The following is a 17,349-nucleotide window of genomic DNA, read 5'->3' on the forward strand; positions in this document are numbered from 1 at the left end:
GTGGTCTGCTTAGTTTTTTTTTTTGTTGTTGTTGTTTGTTTGTTTGTTTGTTTGTTTTTCTTCATTTTTGCCTCTTCTGAACTAATTGATTGTTGTTTGTGTGTACAATGTGTGCAAATATATTTTTATTTATTTTATTTTATTTATTTTTTTTTTACTGCCATTTGATTGGGTGTTATGGTTGTGGATGTTGTTGAGTGTTGCTGTATTGCAAAAACAATAAATATATGTTAAAAAAAAAACAAAAAAACAAGTGAAACTGGATGTTGGGTCTGACTTGAGTACAAGTTTCAAGTCTGAAATGTGTCACAGAGCCTGTGTGTGTTGGTGCGTGAGAGAAAAGAGAGATGGAGAGATAAGCTCACAGGTGACACTGAGTGTCTTTTGTAGATTTGATAGAGAAGCTGAGCTGAACACATTTTCATAACTGATTTGTATAATGAAAATTAGCAGAAAGACAGGAGGGATGCAGGGACAGGGAGTAACCCCAGGGCTCCAGGATACACACTACATATCCCATATAGACAGGAAATGAATGAGAATCTGAATGAAATCTGTACTTTTACAACTGACAATAAGATAGAAAGCGCTGAGTCACATACAGTCAACACTAAGTAGGATTTGTTGTGTTGTGAATGAGTAGAAAAGAAGATGGCACTTGAGGATATTGATTTACCCACATGAACTGATTCAATGTGTGGATGCTACTAAAGACAACCACTTACTGGAGTCCAAAAAAATCCTTTGCAAAGATAATCATATTCATAAATAAAACAGACTGAACAAAATGCCATTATTATCAGTACTGATTCCAGTATTAGAGTGTTGCTCAGCTGCTGTGGGTACAATCAGTGACAAACACTATCCTATCTCTCAATACATATATGATTTAAAAGTGTAAAATGATAATGTAACAAGGGTTTTATGTCAATTGTTATAATTTTTGTTAAGTTTTAGTATTTCTTTCATGTCAAAAGTCTTATACTTAAAATATATATTTGTATAATTATTTTTTGTAGCGTACTGCACACACCTCTCAAAAGAAACACTGCAAATTAGAATAAACGTTTAAAACAGTGTTTCATTTTAACACTATTATTATTATTATATATTTTTTTTATTATGACAGAGACGCATTGACCTTTGACCTTTCACACCTGCACGCTTTAACCACAGAGAGCGTCGATAACGTAAACAAGTAACAGTTAGCTTAACCTCTAGCCAGGCAGCTAACGTGAAATTTAGCTCACCTGTACGTAAAACGTCATAATAGACGGACTGCAGCGTGACCTCAGATATTTAACTTTCTTGCGAATTAATTCGGTGAAAAACCCAACTAGCTGGTATGCACTCCGCATCTCAGGTCATTTATTTGATAAAACTTGAATGTTTTGCTAATTGCTAGTATCGCGACGGTTAGCAAGCTTGCTAGCAATAATGGCATAATTAGCTAACAGTTGTGAGACATCAGGCTGGTCATTCAGCGTTTGACAGCTCTATAATAAGAAGTTAACGGGGCGTTTTGTTTTCAATAGGTTTCTTAAAAAAATCGAAACTTATCAACAACAGAAATCATGACAGATATGAAAGTTCAGGTTGAGGGCCAGCTCAACTCAAACTCACCCTCAGGACAACAGGAGGACACGAGCGATGAGAGGGAGACAGACATCACGGAGAGTCTTCAAAACACCGGACAAGGAGGTCAGACACTGTCCCCCGCACACTATAAAAACATGGATATGCATTTTAAATGTATGTCCTTTTACCACCATATCCAGCCTTTATTCATCTGTTAAAACAACCCAATAAACATGATCCTCTCGTGCACCGCCGCTGTAAATCCACGTGTTAGTTATTCGCGTTTTAAAATGGGAATAAGGGAGTAAAGAGGTATTATCTTCTTCTGTTAATGTTGCTGTTGCATACATTAATTGCTGCAGAGGCGGTGGAGCCGCTGTCGTTGCTGGCTGCCGTCGCTCTGGCGCCCCCTCGTGATCATCCTGCGGCCTGCAGGTGTGACTGTGAGGCCTGCAGCTGTCTGGAGGTCAAATCGATGGAGAGGAGCCTCCAGTCCATGGATCTGCAGCTCCAGTTCCTCTTGAGCAAAGCGGATGACTTACACGACTGTGTAGTCAAAGGGTACAAGTCAATGGCTACCCATAATGCACTGATATACTCGGGTATTTCTGCTATTTCATGATTCTTTGTCTGTTTTTGCAGGCAGCGTCACGGAGAGGGCGATGCTCTTGCTGCCGCAGTGCAAAGTTTCCTGTACACCTGTCAGCCTTTCTTTAACCACCTGGAAACCACAAGGGCTTTGTCCCAGCACCCCTCTGTGCCGTTTGACGTCTACACAAGGGTATATGTAATGTAAAAATTTGGTGTTCACGCAACTTATTCATAGACATTTTCCGACTATGCTGATAGTTTTGTCTGGTCAGGTTTTGATACTAATAGTGGAGCTTTAAAACTTTTTCTAGTGCTAAAATAATCTCTATGAAATCTGTTAGCAGTGAGTCAGATTGTCAATGACAATGACTTTTTCTGTAAAAAGATGCTGCTGCTGGATTAATATAAGTGTCATAAAAGTAAAACTGCTTGACTAGACACATATAAAGTTAAGTGATAAAATATGCACATGCATCAGCCACCTGCAGGCAATATGCCTTACATAAATACATATTTATTTCAGATCTGAGTGAGTTATTTAGCATCTCAGTAAGCACTCGTTTGTCATGAGGATTTTGAATGACGACTTAAAATAAATTATCCTCACTTTAAGATTTTATTTCTAAAAGCTGAAATAAATAACAATGCACATTCAAAAGCCCATCTTTAAAACATTTGAAGTGTTTAAAATCAAGTATTCCTGTAGCATTCTGCATATTTAAAAAAAATAGATTAATTGTATATGTTTTTATTGGATAGGGAAAAAAAGTTCAGCCGTCTCAAAGATTGCTGGTATTTGTTGTTTGTTACGATGGTGGTTACAACATTCAAACTACAGATTTTAATAGAAACACACTTAGAAAAATGTGCATATTTGTAGCCAACTTGTATGTCTAACTTTGATCACGCACAAAAGACTCACTTTCTCTCAAAAGTAGCATCCTGGGAACTGGTAAATTAGGCTTTGGTTTATCACTTTAATATCGATCCTAATCATATGAACACTCCTCTGTCGCAGAATGAGACATTTGTGTTCACTGTAGCTGTCAAAAAACTTGATAGCTACAGGTTGAGTCTAAACTTCCTGCGTGTGTGTGTGTGTGTGTGTGTGTGTGTAGCGCATGCAGCTGTTGGACTTCTCTCAGCAGCTGTGCGACAGGTTGGAGCAGCTGGTGTTGACCTGCGCCAGCTGCAGTGTCTTCTCTTTGGACGAGACCAATCCCAACAGGTAAACACACACATACACACATATACAGAACAACACTCATCAAAACTCCTCCGTTTAAATCTCAGAACAAAGGTCAAGAATTCTACTCAGTACTCAACTTGTTGTTTTAGCTTTTTGCCAGGCATCTGTTTCTGTTTCAGTTTTTTTGCATTTACTCATTTTAAACCCTAACAAGTAAAACCTGAGTGAAGGTTGTAGAAGAGGAAACAAACAACGTAATTTCCCTGCGAGGAGCAATTCGTGTCCATATTCTCTAAATGTCTAACTTTGCATTCCCAGCATGTCTCACTTCTGCATCGGTCAGAGTCAGCTCGGTCAGCTGAGGGTGACCACGTTCCGCTTCTGTAAGGCCACGCCATACCTGGCGCGGGTCGACACCGGCCTGTACAAGCGAATGCGCTGGAACGTGGAGAGACTCGGACACGAGAGGCAGACAGATGAAGAGAGTGAGGCAGAAACAGTCGGCAGCACAGACCAGTGAGTGTGGTAAATATTTACTTTGTCTTTCTACATTCTTAGTAGTTTTTCCTCTGATACCAACATACTGTACATGCCACACTCATGTTACCGCTAATACACATCACATTACCCACGTCTCATACAGTTACTTCCTGTGCTACGAGGACATTCCTAACCCACACGCAGATGCTGTCGGGGATAGCCAGGGCGCCACTCATGGCAGCGTGGTGAGGATGTGGTCCATCGGTCAGTGGGTTCAGGTGAACCCCGACACAGACGACATCTGTGACTGGTGAAGCCATTTACATTTCTTCACTCACTGCTCTGCAGCTGCTTTTACTGGAAGAGATTTTTCAGTGCTCTGTCGTCTCATGGAGAGTTAAATGTCTGGAAAAGACAACCAGTAGATTTTAGCAAAAGCAAGACATTCACTCACATTAAATGTCAGATCATTTTTGTAAAACATTCCCGAGGTCGTCTGATTCATTTCATATATATTGGTGTGTTTCTGTTTGTTTCAGGATCTTGTGTGAGGTTCCTCGGGCCGACTATCACAGGCTGCTGTATCTTGGCAGCGATGAGCCGTCTAGCTGCAACGCTTCAGACTACCTGCAACAGCTGCTGCTGTCACACCACACAACAGCGTGATGTACGAGTACGCATGACATCCATCGCTGGGAGAGAAGAATTAACAGCACACGAAAAGATGCTGGACCAGTTTAGAGTAAACAAGACGGTGAAGATAAAGCCTCATGCTAGTTCTTAGAGTGATAGTTCGTTTTTTTGTTGTTTTTTTCAAGTCGGGTTGTATGGGGTACTTATGCAAAGTCAGTGTAGTACATACAGTAGATGGTAGTAGGCACACCCTCAGTTTGGAGAAGCAGACTGGACACAGAAGTGAAGCAATGTCCTGCTGTGGAGGGGGGCAGCAGCAAAACTTATTATAGCCACCTTGATAAATCTATAAGTTTAAGTATATGTTATATTCAAAGTATTTTCACAGTTTTACCTTTCCGTCAAAGAGCAGGGAAATCGTTAACGGCTTAAGTTCCCCGTCTATGCTCTCGTCAAAGACACCAGACTCCAGTGAGAAAAACAGTAATTTTACCTCGCCGAACATAGCTGCTGGTCGAACACTGCTTCGATCACAGAGTTTGTGTTATTGTGTGACTTTTGTGAGTTTAAACTGACCCTTTGAAACAGCAGAGTGACACAAAAAACACCTGGCAGTGGTAGACCAGCAGCGCCTGTGTTCTGTGATGCTTTTTTACAGTGGAGTCTGGCTTTAAAGAGGGCGATGTAACTGCTTTCCTCATCAAAAGTCGCTGTCTAACAGTAAGGTAAAGCAGTGAAAATACTCAATATAGTGCTCTCTGAAACTGCTTTTTTAAGGTGGGACTTCTTTTCATTTGGCTAAAATACATTTTGTTGCCGACTCCTGCTCAGCCAGTCTTTGCTGAGCTTCTGTGTCCGACTCCAGCCTGCTTCTCCAAATTGGAGGCATGCAGACTGACTGTATTGTAATACACTGTCTATGGATAAGTACCTAATACGATCCCGCGATCCCCGTAAGCTGCGAGCCTTGGTAGTATTGCAGCCAGAGTGATGCATTCAGGACCTGTTTGTTTTTCCACTTTTAAAGCTGAAGAGGCTTCTGTTCTCATAATACTCTTTAATCAAGACAGTTTCTAAAGGTTTTTAGTGAAGTTATAAGTTTCGTGCTGTTTACTTTGGCAAGTCTGTTTAACTCTGACATTTGCTGCACTCAGTTATTGTCACTTTATTTTGTTCAGTGTGTTAATGTTAGAAAAAGATTTTAGTAGATATTGTAAATATTTTAAGTTTTATATCTTTTTACAACAATTTTTAAGAGCCTTTGTGTTGTAAAGATGTCCAAAATCATTTTCTAAAAAAAACTAAAACATTTTATTTACATGAAACATTGCATTGAAATGATTACACAAAATCACAGATTTATGTCTTTCAGAAAGTCCAAATAAACAAAGAAAAACTTAACATTTTAAAACAAGCTGCCATTGTTTGGGCTCCACAAACGGGAGCGCCCATTGACTTCATTCAATAAGTTTATCAAGACATTTAAAGTAGTTCTCAAAGACCTCACTTCATTTTCAATAAATTAATATCTTAGTGTGAGATTTCAACACTTTGAGCCTACATAGCAAAAGGAATTTGTTGACTCATAGTTCAGCCTACTGTGTTCAGTTTGACCTTGTGATCATTCAGCTCATCAGTTCTGTCGACCGGACATGAAAAAGAGGGATTTACTTACACCAAAGAATAAAATCTACCATTTACAACCAACATCCTTCATTCTCTATTCAATAAAAATCTATATATGACTCTTAAAGGGCGACTATACTTCTAAATCTCTAAAGTACAAAAGTAAAGTGGAGTTTCCCTTCATTACAGTGAGCAGTCTTTCAACAATATGCACATAAATGCTTACAAAAACACTACACAGACATGTTTAGAAAGCACATTTAAAAAGTCCAGCTTGGTCAAAAACGCAGTGAGCGAAACGCGTCCTGCTTGGAGGACGGGAAAGCGAATAACATTAGCGTGATAACACGTTTGCTACTCAGCTGCTACGTGCAGGCTCTGATGAGAGAGCGGACAAATCAGCAGGTGATGATGATGATGAGTTTTCTTTGCAGGAATCAACAGTGGGGAAGAATCTGTCTCGAGTCACTTTTAAAGCACTAGACGCGGATTGAGAATTGGCTCACTGCTTTCAATTCGGTTATTAAAATCAGTCTTTTATGCTGAGTGACACTGGAGAGCAGAGCAGCGAGCCAAGGACTGAGTGAACACAAAAAACTGACTCAAATGGAAATGAGTGGAGAAACTGTCAGATATTCTCTGAGTATTTCTGTGCTCTTCAGGGGTAGGGGAAAAAAAAATCGATATAGCAACGTATCCCAATATTTTGCTTAGCAATATTTTATCGATACACAAACTCCAAGAATCAATATTTTGTCATATAAATTATTAATATTGCAAAATGAATTAAACTTAAAAAAAAAAAAAATCAACTGCTTTCCAGTCCAGTTTTTTTTCTCTTAAATACAGTCAGCAGGATCGGTCGGTTTATATGAGTGTTGGTCAGTGTGAAAAAAAAAAAACAGACTGAAAACTTTATATTCTTAGGTAAAACAGATATTGAACTTTTGCCTTGGGGACATAATCTACTATTGGAAAAAAGGTAATAAATCGCATTTTATCGCAATACTCAAAAACGCTTAAAATTCCCACAATATTGTATCGTACCTGACGTATCGTGATAATATGGTATTGTGGACCCTTTGGTGATTTCCACCCCGAGTTCTCTCTATTCAGATTTGCACTCAAAGAAACTGAATTTGTCCTAAAAAAAATGATCCCACATTTAAATCTGACATTTAACACTGACTGACAAACCCACATTATCCAGACTGACATCAACGTACAGCACAGATACGAACATTTATGTCACACTTTCGTACCATGCCCCATCACAGTATCAACAACAATATACAGTTAATACCCAGAATAACCTGATATCGAGCCCTTCGTCCTCATGTCAAAAAAAAAAGCGACCCCTAACTTTCACAGCGGTATCGGTTAAAACCCCAGAGTCAGTCTGTCATTTAATGTAAAAATCTGTGTGCTACGTCAGCGTAGAAGGCCGTGTGTAATAACCGTGTAGTCTGTGACTGAAATAACCATCTAAAATGTGCATGAAAACCTAAGGAAGATTAAACATATGGAAGATGTTAGTATGTGGCTACAGAGCAAGTGACCATAAAAGGCATTTTCTGCAAAAACAAGCCTTCAGCAGTATTTAAGTTAACCAATAAATCATATTTTGACACAAATGCATGCAAGCGACTAAAACCTCATTCGTGCCTGACTCCAGTGTTTCAAAGGGAAAATGCTTACACGTCAAACAGGCCTTTGGTGAAGAACTGAGATCATGTAAGTAAAATACGATGATCCCAATCATCGTTAGTTAATACATTTTTTAGGCCTCATTTTGCAAATAAATTATACCAAAGTACGTTGGACTTCATTCAACCATCCAGTGTCTGAGCCTCTATCATCAACATTCTGAAATGATACAAGACTGAAGTGCAATCTCACAAATCTGGGAATCAGTGTTTTGTTTTTCATCACCATTCAGTAGAAAACATCTCCAGTGTATTCTCATATGAAAGAAAAGTGATCACAATGTGTGTGTGTGTGTGTGTGTGTGTGTGTGTGTGTGTGTGTGTGTGTGTGTGTGTGTGTGTGTGTGTGTGTGTGTAAACAGGTATGGCTTCAATGAAAAGGTCTGCAGGTGAGGAACACAAAGTTAAACAACCACATCTATCAGTCAAGTTACCTTCGATTGATAGAGGCTATTTGGCACCGTCGGTGTGTGTGTGTATGTTTGTGTTTGTTTGTTTGTTTGTTTGTTTGTTTGTTTGTGTGTGTGTATGTGTCCACCCATGGCACAGAGATTTGGCATAATGAAAAGTGTCCCGTTTCAACCCTGTTAGTCAGTAGCAGTGATGCATCATGGGATCAGTCAGTAATCACCTGGTTTCGGGTGTGTGATTTTAAAGGACTGTAATGTGATATTGTGGTCGGTGTAAGGTGTGTGTGTTTGCAGTGGTGTAGGATGTCGAGTGTGGGCTGAGAGAGGTGCTGAGTTTCGGTGTGGTGTCATGTTTGTTTGTCTACTTGAGATGAGACGCAGGTTCTTCACTGGCAGCATCGGACACTTACTTGCCCTGAGTGCAGACTCTTTTTTTTTTTTTTTTTCAGATGCTACTGAAAACGTGGAGGACGTGTCCTTGGTAATTATGTTTTTTTTGTAAATTTGGAAGTTTTTGCAACCTGGAAGTGGTTTTCATTTTAAGATTGAAACTTACATTTTAAAGACAAGGGTAGATTTAAATAGGTCTGCAATTACTGTACACACAAATAAGGCCAACTAAAAATAAATAAATTAAAAACCCAGGGCCTGGTCTCCATGTGATCGCTTCTACAATGCGTTAATTTGGGGAATGTGAATGTTCATTTTATTTACCGAGATTTATTTAACTAATTCATTCAATAAAAAGTTGTCTACACAGTCTCAAGTTTCAGTTTGTTTACACTCTAGGAAATATTTGATATATTTGAATATTTGAACTACTTAAGCTCACTGTGCTTTTTCAGCTGGTATTATGTTGAGGTTGCATGCAGAGTTTTAACTGAATAAAGAGAAATACTAATATGGCTAATATGACTACATACAAATTGGACCTGCTTTGCTGGTTTGACTTAACTTGACTGCAACCATGACCTTAATTCAAACTTCAACTTTCTGTGTCCTTAATCTAAATCATTTAGTTTGTTGGGAGTAGTATCTAGAGTGGAGGGAAGCACTACACGAGAGTCTTGACTCAGGGCAATAAAGTTGTTTTTTTGCATGAATAGACAGCATACACGCTTGGAGGCAGCACCACCAAGCATTGCTATCTGTGCTATATGTGCTTTGTTTTTATAGTACACTTAGAAATCCCTGCCTCTCTCAAGTAAATCTCTAACAGTGGTTCCCGGCCTTTTTACAATACGACCCCCAAACTCTGTTGGTCTACAGGTTGTGACCACATCATTAAAGAGTCAATGTCCCTTCACAATTTGCCGCATTTCAATACTTAGTCCTTATAGGTAGTTTCAGTAGTTTCAAAAGGCGAAGATTAGAGAAAGTATGGAAAAAACACAGCTACTTCTATCTTGTGATCCTTTGTTTGTTGGGAACCACTGATCTACAGCACCACAACTTTATGGGTCTACTTCCAGGGCTCGGCAGTATTTAAATATTATTTACTGCCCATCCTTTCTACTCTATCATGGACTTACTCAATTTCTCTCAGGTCATCCTTCTGAAATACTTAGGAATGATGTGGTGGACATCAAAAAAGTGATGTAGTTTATCTTCATTAATGTCATGTATATCGATTTTGAAGAATATCTTCTAGTTATTGCATTTTTCCCCACATTGCCCAGCCCAAATATTTACATCAAGAGGCTGTTTTCCTGGGAGTAAATATGAATTTCTTAATTGTGTGTACATGTGGGCTGCTCTGCAGATGTGTGTACTATCTTGTTTGTTGTTTTGAATTCCCATGTGTATGTGTGCATTAACAGCCAGCACGTGTGTCATCGCCTCTGTATGCGTGTGATGGTTTTACAGTACTGTGCTGTTGTACACAGAGCATCAGTGATGCGTCTCCAGCTCTACCACTGTCCACTCTCCCTGCGGGGAGCTCCCAGTGGCCTCTGGGGAGAAACTGCTGACTGAGGTGACGGTGGCAGAGGGAGGCGTGAGCGGAGGCAGAAGGCTGGGCCACAGGCTGCTCTCCAGGGGGCTCAGTGTGCCTCCGGCGCCCCCCGGCAGCAGCAGCAGCGAGGAGCAGCCGTCTCTGTTCAGCAGCAGGGTCTGATTGATCAGCTGCTGGACTATGTCCACTTTCTTCCCCCAGTCCAGGTCCAGGGGCGGGGGTCGCTCTGGAGACTCAGGAGGAAGAGGGGAGGAGCTGTCCCCATCCTGGGAGGGGTTGCTGGATGACTGAGGGGAGTCTCGCAGGGGAGGAGGGCTCTCGCTGGACGGTGAAGAGTCTTGATGTTTGTCTGATGTCACATTTTCACAGTCGTCCAGCTCTTCATTTGTCTCATGTCTGGGCTCTTTCTTCTCTGTAGTGAGCTCCTTTATTCCTTCTTCTTCCTCACCTTCAGCATCCTCATCATCACTGTTCTCCAGGGCTTCATAGATGGTGCAGAGGCCAGAGGAGGGAGACAGCAGCACAGTCTGACTTTTATTAGACTGCTGCAGCTCTTGCTGCCACTGCATGATCTGCTGCCGTTCCTTCAGCTCCTGCTGTTGCTGCTGCAGCTGCAGTTCCAGGTCTCTCCTCTGCTTCTCTTCCTCCTCCTCTTCCTTTTTCTTCACCTCTGCCTGCTCTCGCATCTTCCTCTCCACCTCCTCCTTATTCCTCTTTATTTCCTCTTCAGCCTCCTCCTTCTTCCTCCTCTGCTCCTCCTCCTCCCTCGTTCTCCTCTCCTGCTCTGCCTCCTCCAGCGGTCGGCTCTGCTGCTCCCTGCGTTGCTGCATCTCCAGCAGCTGTCTCTGGTGCTGCTCCAGCCGGCGGAGCTGGGGGCTCAGCGCCTGCTGGCCGAGGTTCCTGGGTGGGAGGTCGGCACAGGTGAGCTTCGGCGGGGCGGCGGCGGCGACGAGAGGTTTGACGATGTCGCAGTAGGTTCTGGGGTATGCTGAGTGATCGCGGCGGTGAGGGTGCGGTAGTGCAGTGAAGCCTGTGTGTGAGAGGAAGCGGGAAGGAAGATTACAGTAGCGTGATGTTATAAAACAGGTCACAGGCAGCAGGACAGTGACAGCAGTGCAATGTGAGTACAAGCAGAAGGGTGTAGAAAGGGAAAGGGTGGGCGGGGGCCTTCAGAGACTCATACTTGCTGAAGGAATAGTGGAAGCATTGTGAAGCCAAGGCCAAAGGTCTGCCAGTAGCCTGCAGCACCAAACTGACCAGCAATTATTGGTGATGTTGTACTTTGAACAAGTGACAGTGGGACATTGTCTGAAAGCTGTGCAGCAGTGACAGATACAGCCTGTTAAGTATTCAGAGGGGTGGAGTCACAGTATTTGGTGTACATACTTGAAGATAGTGGCCCAAGGTGAGGTGACTGGGGGTGGTGGCTGGGGCTCAGAGGGAGAGAAATTTGTGCAGAGAGCAATCTTTTCTTTTTTTTTTTTTTTCTTTTTTTTTTTAAAACAGGAATCATTAAACAAAAATGACACCCAGAAAAGAAAGATTTTTGTGTGCAAAATAAAGCAGCCAACTTCCTGTATATGCAATCACTATCAACTATGGTGAGACATAAACAACCACAGAAAAAAGCTCAGCTTGAACCATCGTCACCCGTGAATGGAGTTTAAAGTTAGTCAACCGGTGATGCATGCAAAAGCTCTCCATGCATTTATAGACATCCAGCATCACAAGAAAAACCAAAACAATAGCTTGGCTTTAAGAAGGGATCAAGTTTAAGGGGAACACCACCTAAATTATGAATTCTCATATGTTATTTCCATGGCCAAGGAGAGTAAGATCAATATTTGTGAACAGGAGCTTCTCTTTCAAAGCCAGAAACCAGACGATGTCATCAACTTGAGTCTGAAGCTCCTCCATAAACAATAAATGGGAGATGGATTTTGTGGACCCCAAAAATGTGTGTGTGTGTGTGTGTATATATATACACACACACATATACATACACACAAATGAGCTTTAACTATCCATTATTTATCTCCTGGCTGCTCTCAGTGCCATTAAGAACTTTGTCCACTGTATATTTTCATGGAGCAGCTCCAGACTTTCTACCCTACAACATCCCAAATTTGAGTTTTAGCACTCTATTTTTCAGATTTGGGAGAGCGCTGTGCATTTTTACTCATATTTTTGACTATCTCAGACCACAGCAATAACATGTATGAATTTTGAAATGGGTGTAGTTCCCCTTTAAGGTTAGACATTATCCAACCCGACTACATTCAGTCCTAGAGCCAAGCTATTAGGCTGACCCTGAACAAACCAATCCAAAGTAATGTAATGAAAGTCATTGTGCAACAGTGACATGCATAAGCATAAGATAACATTAATACAGTGCTGTAGAACAGTGCAGCAAGAATGCTTTCAAAACAAAAGTAGTAGAAAAGAGCTAAAACAGCAACACACCCACAGTGGACTGGAGGGAAATTAAGGCAGAATGAGCGGGGCTGCGTTCTTGAGGTCGGACGATGGGACGTCAAACTTCTTGAGAAAGCCAATCCAGGGGTGAGAAGGTCTGGTGGTGCGGACGATCGACTCATTGCAGATTCATCCCAGTTATGTGCTTTTCAGACCAGTGAAGTCTTTGAGGCAGGGTGTGGGTTCCACCATTCATCGTGTCCATTTTTCAAAGAAAAGGCCACAATGTGTGAGTGTATGGCAAGAGTAAAGCAGTGAGTGGACATGTCCACAATGTCATGAGATATATAAAGCCACTGGTAAGTAACTAGAAGTTTGTAAGACCTTGAACTGAATGCTAATGGTGTTAGATGACGTCTCGCACACAGATCCTAAGACCATAATTACGCCACTCCCAAACGCCCCCGTCAATAAAACTGTCCGGTGAGAGAGTACATCATGGTAAAAATCTAATCTTTATTTAAAGTTTAAAGGTTCATTACTCCAAAAGAAGGATTAACACAAAAAAAGCTGGGGTACAATTTAAAGTGCGAGAAGAAGAGAGAGAGATGAGGAGTGATCCGGGATGTGGAAGACTGTATCGTACGGTAGGCGAGTGAAATCAAACAGGAATAACAGGAATACACAATCAAAACTCATTGTCAGCTATCAGGCTTGTTCAGTAAAAAGTATTAGGATAAATTCACATGAAAAACATGTTAAACACTTCATTCCACATTTCTTTTGTTAATTTTCTTGTTTTCCCTCTTTAAGAGCTGTAAACAGACAAGTCAGATCCATGCCAGTTCAGGGCAACCACATAATTCTGTGTTAAATAAAACAGAAACCAAAACCCAGACACGCTCACACGTTAGGAGTAAATAGTAGTAGCTATTGCACATACAGGAATTTAAGCCATATACTCATCATGGAAATATTATATCAGAGGGAAGTGCCACTGCTGTCCTCTTTTTATTTCTTCCCTTTTTTTTTGCTCTCTGTTTTTTTAAATGTTTGTTTATCTTTGATTTCGTCCACCCCCAGAGATTTCAGGACAAACACTGACGACAAGAGATACAACAGTGAGATATTGTGGGGGAGGTTGCAGCGGGGCCACGGGGCGTTAGGCGTTAGGGGACATTACTTGGATTTTTAGGGAGAGGTTGAACTATACATTACCTGCAAAAGAGTTCTCAGTCTTTTCACAGATAGCAGAATAGTAGGGAGGCTGGATGTCATCTGGGTTTTCCTCTGGTTGCTGCAAAGTGCTCAGAGTTGATGAAGGGTCCAGGGCTTCCTTGGGTCCCTGTGCTTCCTCCCTGATATGCTCCGCGGACTCCGCTTCCTGTCCCCAACATTCGACGTACTGCTGCTCAGCAGTGCATGGTTGCGGGATCAGACAGGGCTCCTTGGCCTCCTCGGGCAGCTCCTCAAGGGAGAAGATCCCAGGGCTCTTGATGCAGCTCTCCCCTGTGGACTGGGCGTTGGAGTTTGACGCTGTGGTCATGGTGTCAAAACCGTAAGATGCCAGCGATGTAGCTGAAGGTGGGGTGGTGTCTTCGCCTGCGACGCCCATCACTCCCTCCATGTCGGCCTCCTCTCCCTCTTCCACTGTGGACAGGCAGCGCTGGGCTGGAGGCTGGCTGTCAAAGGTGGCTTGGCAGATCGCTGGACTCTCCAAGGAGTCCTCCAACTGAGCTTCTCCCTCTGTGTCACTGGCCTCGTCCTCTGTTACCGAGGATGAGGAGGGGTTGGAAGTGGGGGCAGTTGCCGGGCCTCCCAGGACTTCATCAGCGGGCAGGGTCTCAGCTTCCTCCTCTCCTTCTCCATCGCCTCTCTCCAAGTGCATGCCCAGGTCCTGGTAGTTCAGGTCGGGCTGTGGGGACAGACTGGAGGCTTGCAAATCTTGAGGTTGGAGCTTCTGATTGTAGTCACACAGTTCCTCAGGCGTGCTGGTCTCGCTGCTCAGGGTGCTTGACAGAGACATGCCCGGGGCAGAGAGGAGAGCTGGGGCCAGGGTCTGCATTGGGGCTGGGCTGGACCGGTCCATGTACATCTGGGCCTCAAGATTTTGTGGCTCATCTTTAATGGAGGAATGATGAGGGACTTCTTGGTTTTCAGGAACAAAAGGAGCAGAGCCTAGTTCCAGCCAAGCATGGGCCGGGGTCTGAGTTGGAGTCTCGGGGTCTGCTTGCCAGGGGTCTGCCATGGGGCTTGCTGCACCCGCTCCTGCGACCTGTGCATGCTGGGAGACCTGCTGTGGCTGCAGAGGTTCTCCCCAGGGATCAGCAAATGGGTTCGGCTGGTCCCACTGAGCGGCGGGCGCAGAGGGCAGCACAGGAGGGGGAGGTGGGGGCTGCATCATTCTGTTCAAGTTGTCCAACCTTTCATCCTCAGCAAAGTCATCCTCGTCTGCATTCCCGTAGCTTTCCAGCCCACTCTCCGTCACCCCCTCACTAGCCATCTCCACATCTTCGTCTTCCTCATCATCATCCAAATCGTTGTCATGCCTGGGTCTCTGTGGCTCATCAGCCCGCTCTGAGCCTACATCCATGTCACATACCCGATCGTAGTCATCGTCCTCATCTTCATCCTCATCAAAGTCATTCACTGGAATGTCAGGAACTTTCTCAAAATCGGGCGAACCTGCTGAGGCTCCTTCCATGTCAATGGCTCCTTTGAGACTGCCGTCTCCCAGATCATCCATGCTCTCTGTGCCCTCCAGAACACCGGGGGCGCTCAGCTCAGACGCACCCTGCTGGCTGCCGCTCACCTCCTCAGAGTCCAGCTCAGAAAGCAAGGCACCACCGGCCCTCCAAGCAGACCCTCCTACCGGTCCAGCCGACCCGGGACGAGACTCCTCTGTGGGCTGTGTGGTTCCGCTCATTTCAGACACAGAAACCAACTGGCTTCCCTCCCTCTCTTCTTCATCCTCCTCCTCATTTAGATTGACGGGAGAAACTACCAGTGGGGAGGCAATGGCGGCTTCTGGGAGGGCTGTAGATGTGGAGGGAGTGTGGTCTGTTAACAGATAATCAGGCTCCTCGGGTAGATGTGGAGGACACGCTACTGGTGATAACGTAGGCTCAGCTGGGGCAGGGGTCTGCTCCTGCATTGTAAGTGAGGGAGCACTGATTTCTACCTGTTCCAGGGGTGGAGATGTTTGTGGTACGGCTGTCCTGACCGGGCTTTGTGGAGGAGAGGAAGCAGCTGCATGTATCTGAGCTGTCTCTTGAGGTACCAACTCCGGTGTGGTGTCCTGGGCCACGACTGAAGGAGGGGCCTCCTCTGGTGCAGAGGCAGCAAGGGATGATTCTTGAAGGGAGGACTCTGTAGCGCCTGTTACTGCCAGCAGCACAGTCGCTGCTGCGGCAGCTGCTACTGCTGCATCTGCAGCTGTCTGTGTTTCCACAGCAGGTGTGCTAGTATTTGAAACCCCTGTCTTCTTGCCGGCTGTGAAAGGCGGGACAGCCTGAGTGGGTTTGGCTCCACGTTTTGCCTGAGGGGTGCTGCTGTTTGCAGGTTTGTTGGCTGGAGAGGCCGGTGGGGTCCGACCAAGAGGCTGTTTGTTGTTGCGGGTAACTGACAAAACAGCAGCTACAGGTTTCTTTGTGGGAGTAGATTTTACAGGTGGTTGAGTTTTGGACTGTGACACCTTGGGGTCTGCTGTCTTTGCTGTTGTTGAAGATTTGGAGGCAGCAGAGTTGAGCTTTAGGGTGGCTGTGGGTCGAGAGGGTTCAGGTTTTTTGGTAGCAGCAGTTGTTGTAGCTGTTGTAGGTTTCTTTGCCGCTGCAGCAGAAGGTGGTCGACTGACATCTGGTGCAAAGAGAAAAACAACAAATGTCAGTCAACACAGTTTTTATCAGTTTTCATTATCAACAGTCACATTGGGTGAATGAAGTCAACCATGCTGCTTTATTCAGGGTTCCCACACATTTTTATGGAGAAAAATTAAAAACCTTTTCTATGACTTTTCAAAGATTCATAATAATAAAAAATAAATGTCTCACACACTCACACATGATCTAGCAGTCATGCATGAAGGAAGAGTCAGAACACGGGGCGAAAATTAGGGAAAAGTACGTGATGGTCAACAAAATGTCACACATTGACAACATTACATCAACAGCCACATAAAAAAAGCCACTGTGTTAAATAATGTGGAAGGTTTTATTACGAATGGGGGAAAAAGTTGACACAGCATAATATCACGATATTTTTGCTTGGCAATATACAAAAATGCTAAGTATCAGGGTTTTTTTTTAAATTTAAGTTATTAATATTACATATAAAAATGTAACTTTTGATAGCTTTATAGAATATTAAAATCAATTGCTTTTCAGCACACTAGATACATTTAACTTCAATAAAACGATTAAAATGAAAAACTTTATCTTTAATACTATATCTTATTAGATTATTAGACTTATTTGCAATGTATTGCAAAATATGTGTTATCACAATATCTAACATATTGCAACCTGAATTTGCATTATTATTGTGATGTGACCTAATTATCGTAATAATATTGTATAGTGGGTTCCCAGCCCCAAAATAATATAACATTTTAATTAAACACAAAAAAATTCAATGACTTTCTTCAAAACATTCTATGATTTTATTCATTCTATAACTTCTTCAGGTTTTCCATAACAGTGGGAAACTTATTTATTACAAAAATATTAGACTGACAACTTGAAAATGTCCAAGCAAGGCCATCAGAGGTGT

The 17,349-nt window shown here is 43.0% G+C and overlaps 2 protein-coding genes across 2 annotated transcripts in view; one reads left to right on the forward strand and one right to left on the reverse strand.

The window, feature by feature from the left end:
• Positions 1-1,574: 1,574 nt before the first annotated feature.
• c4h19orf67 (chromosome 4 C19orf67 homolog) lies at positions 1,575-4,504 on the forward strand. Its single transcript, XM_042484519.1, has 7 exons — positions 1,575-1,701; positions 1,941-2,139; positions 2,221-2,359; positions 3,288-3,397; positions 3,677-3,874; positions 4,002-4,148; positions 4,378-4,504. Exons 1-7 carry the CDS (start codon positions 1,575-1,577, stop codon positions 4,502-4,504), a joined length of 1,047 nt encoding a protein of 348 aa, XP_042340453.1.
• An 8,574-nt stretch (positions 4,505-13,078) lies between these two features.
• si:ch211-214c7.4 (mucin-5AC) overlaps positions 13,079-17,349 on the reverse strand; it is a 31,964-nt gene continuing 27,693 nt past the window's right edge. Inside the window, exon 5 of the mRNA XM_042485144.1 lies at positions 13,079-16,437. Within this exon, the coding sequence (XP_042341078.1) occupies positions 13,790-16,437 (2,648 nt within the window). The 3' untranslated portion in view covers positions 13,079-13,789. The remainder of the gene's footprint in view (positions 16,438-17,349) is intronic.

Source organism: Plectropomus leopardus, chromosome 4 (assembly GCF_008729295.1).
Source record: "Plectropomus leopardus isolate mb chromosome 4, YSFRI_Pleo_2.0, whole genome shotgun sequence".
Taxonomy (NCBI): Eukaryota; Metazoa; Chordata; class Actinopteri; order Perciformes; family Serranidae; genus Plectropomus; species Plectropomus leopardus.

Coding starts and splice junctions, on each gene's coding strand:
- c4h19orf67 (XM_042484519.1), top strand. CDS start 1,575: ATGACAGATATGAAAGTTCAGGTTGAGGGCCAGCTCAACTCAAACTCA. Junction 1,702..1,940: donor TCAAAACACCGGACAAGGAG/GTCAGACACTGT, acceptor TAATTGCTGCAG/AGGCGGTGGAGCCGCTGTCG. Junction 3,398..3,676: donor GACGAGACCAATCCCAACAG/GTAAACACACAC, acceptor TTGCATTCCCAG/CATGTCTCACTTCTGCATCG.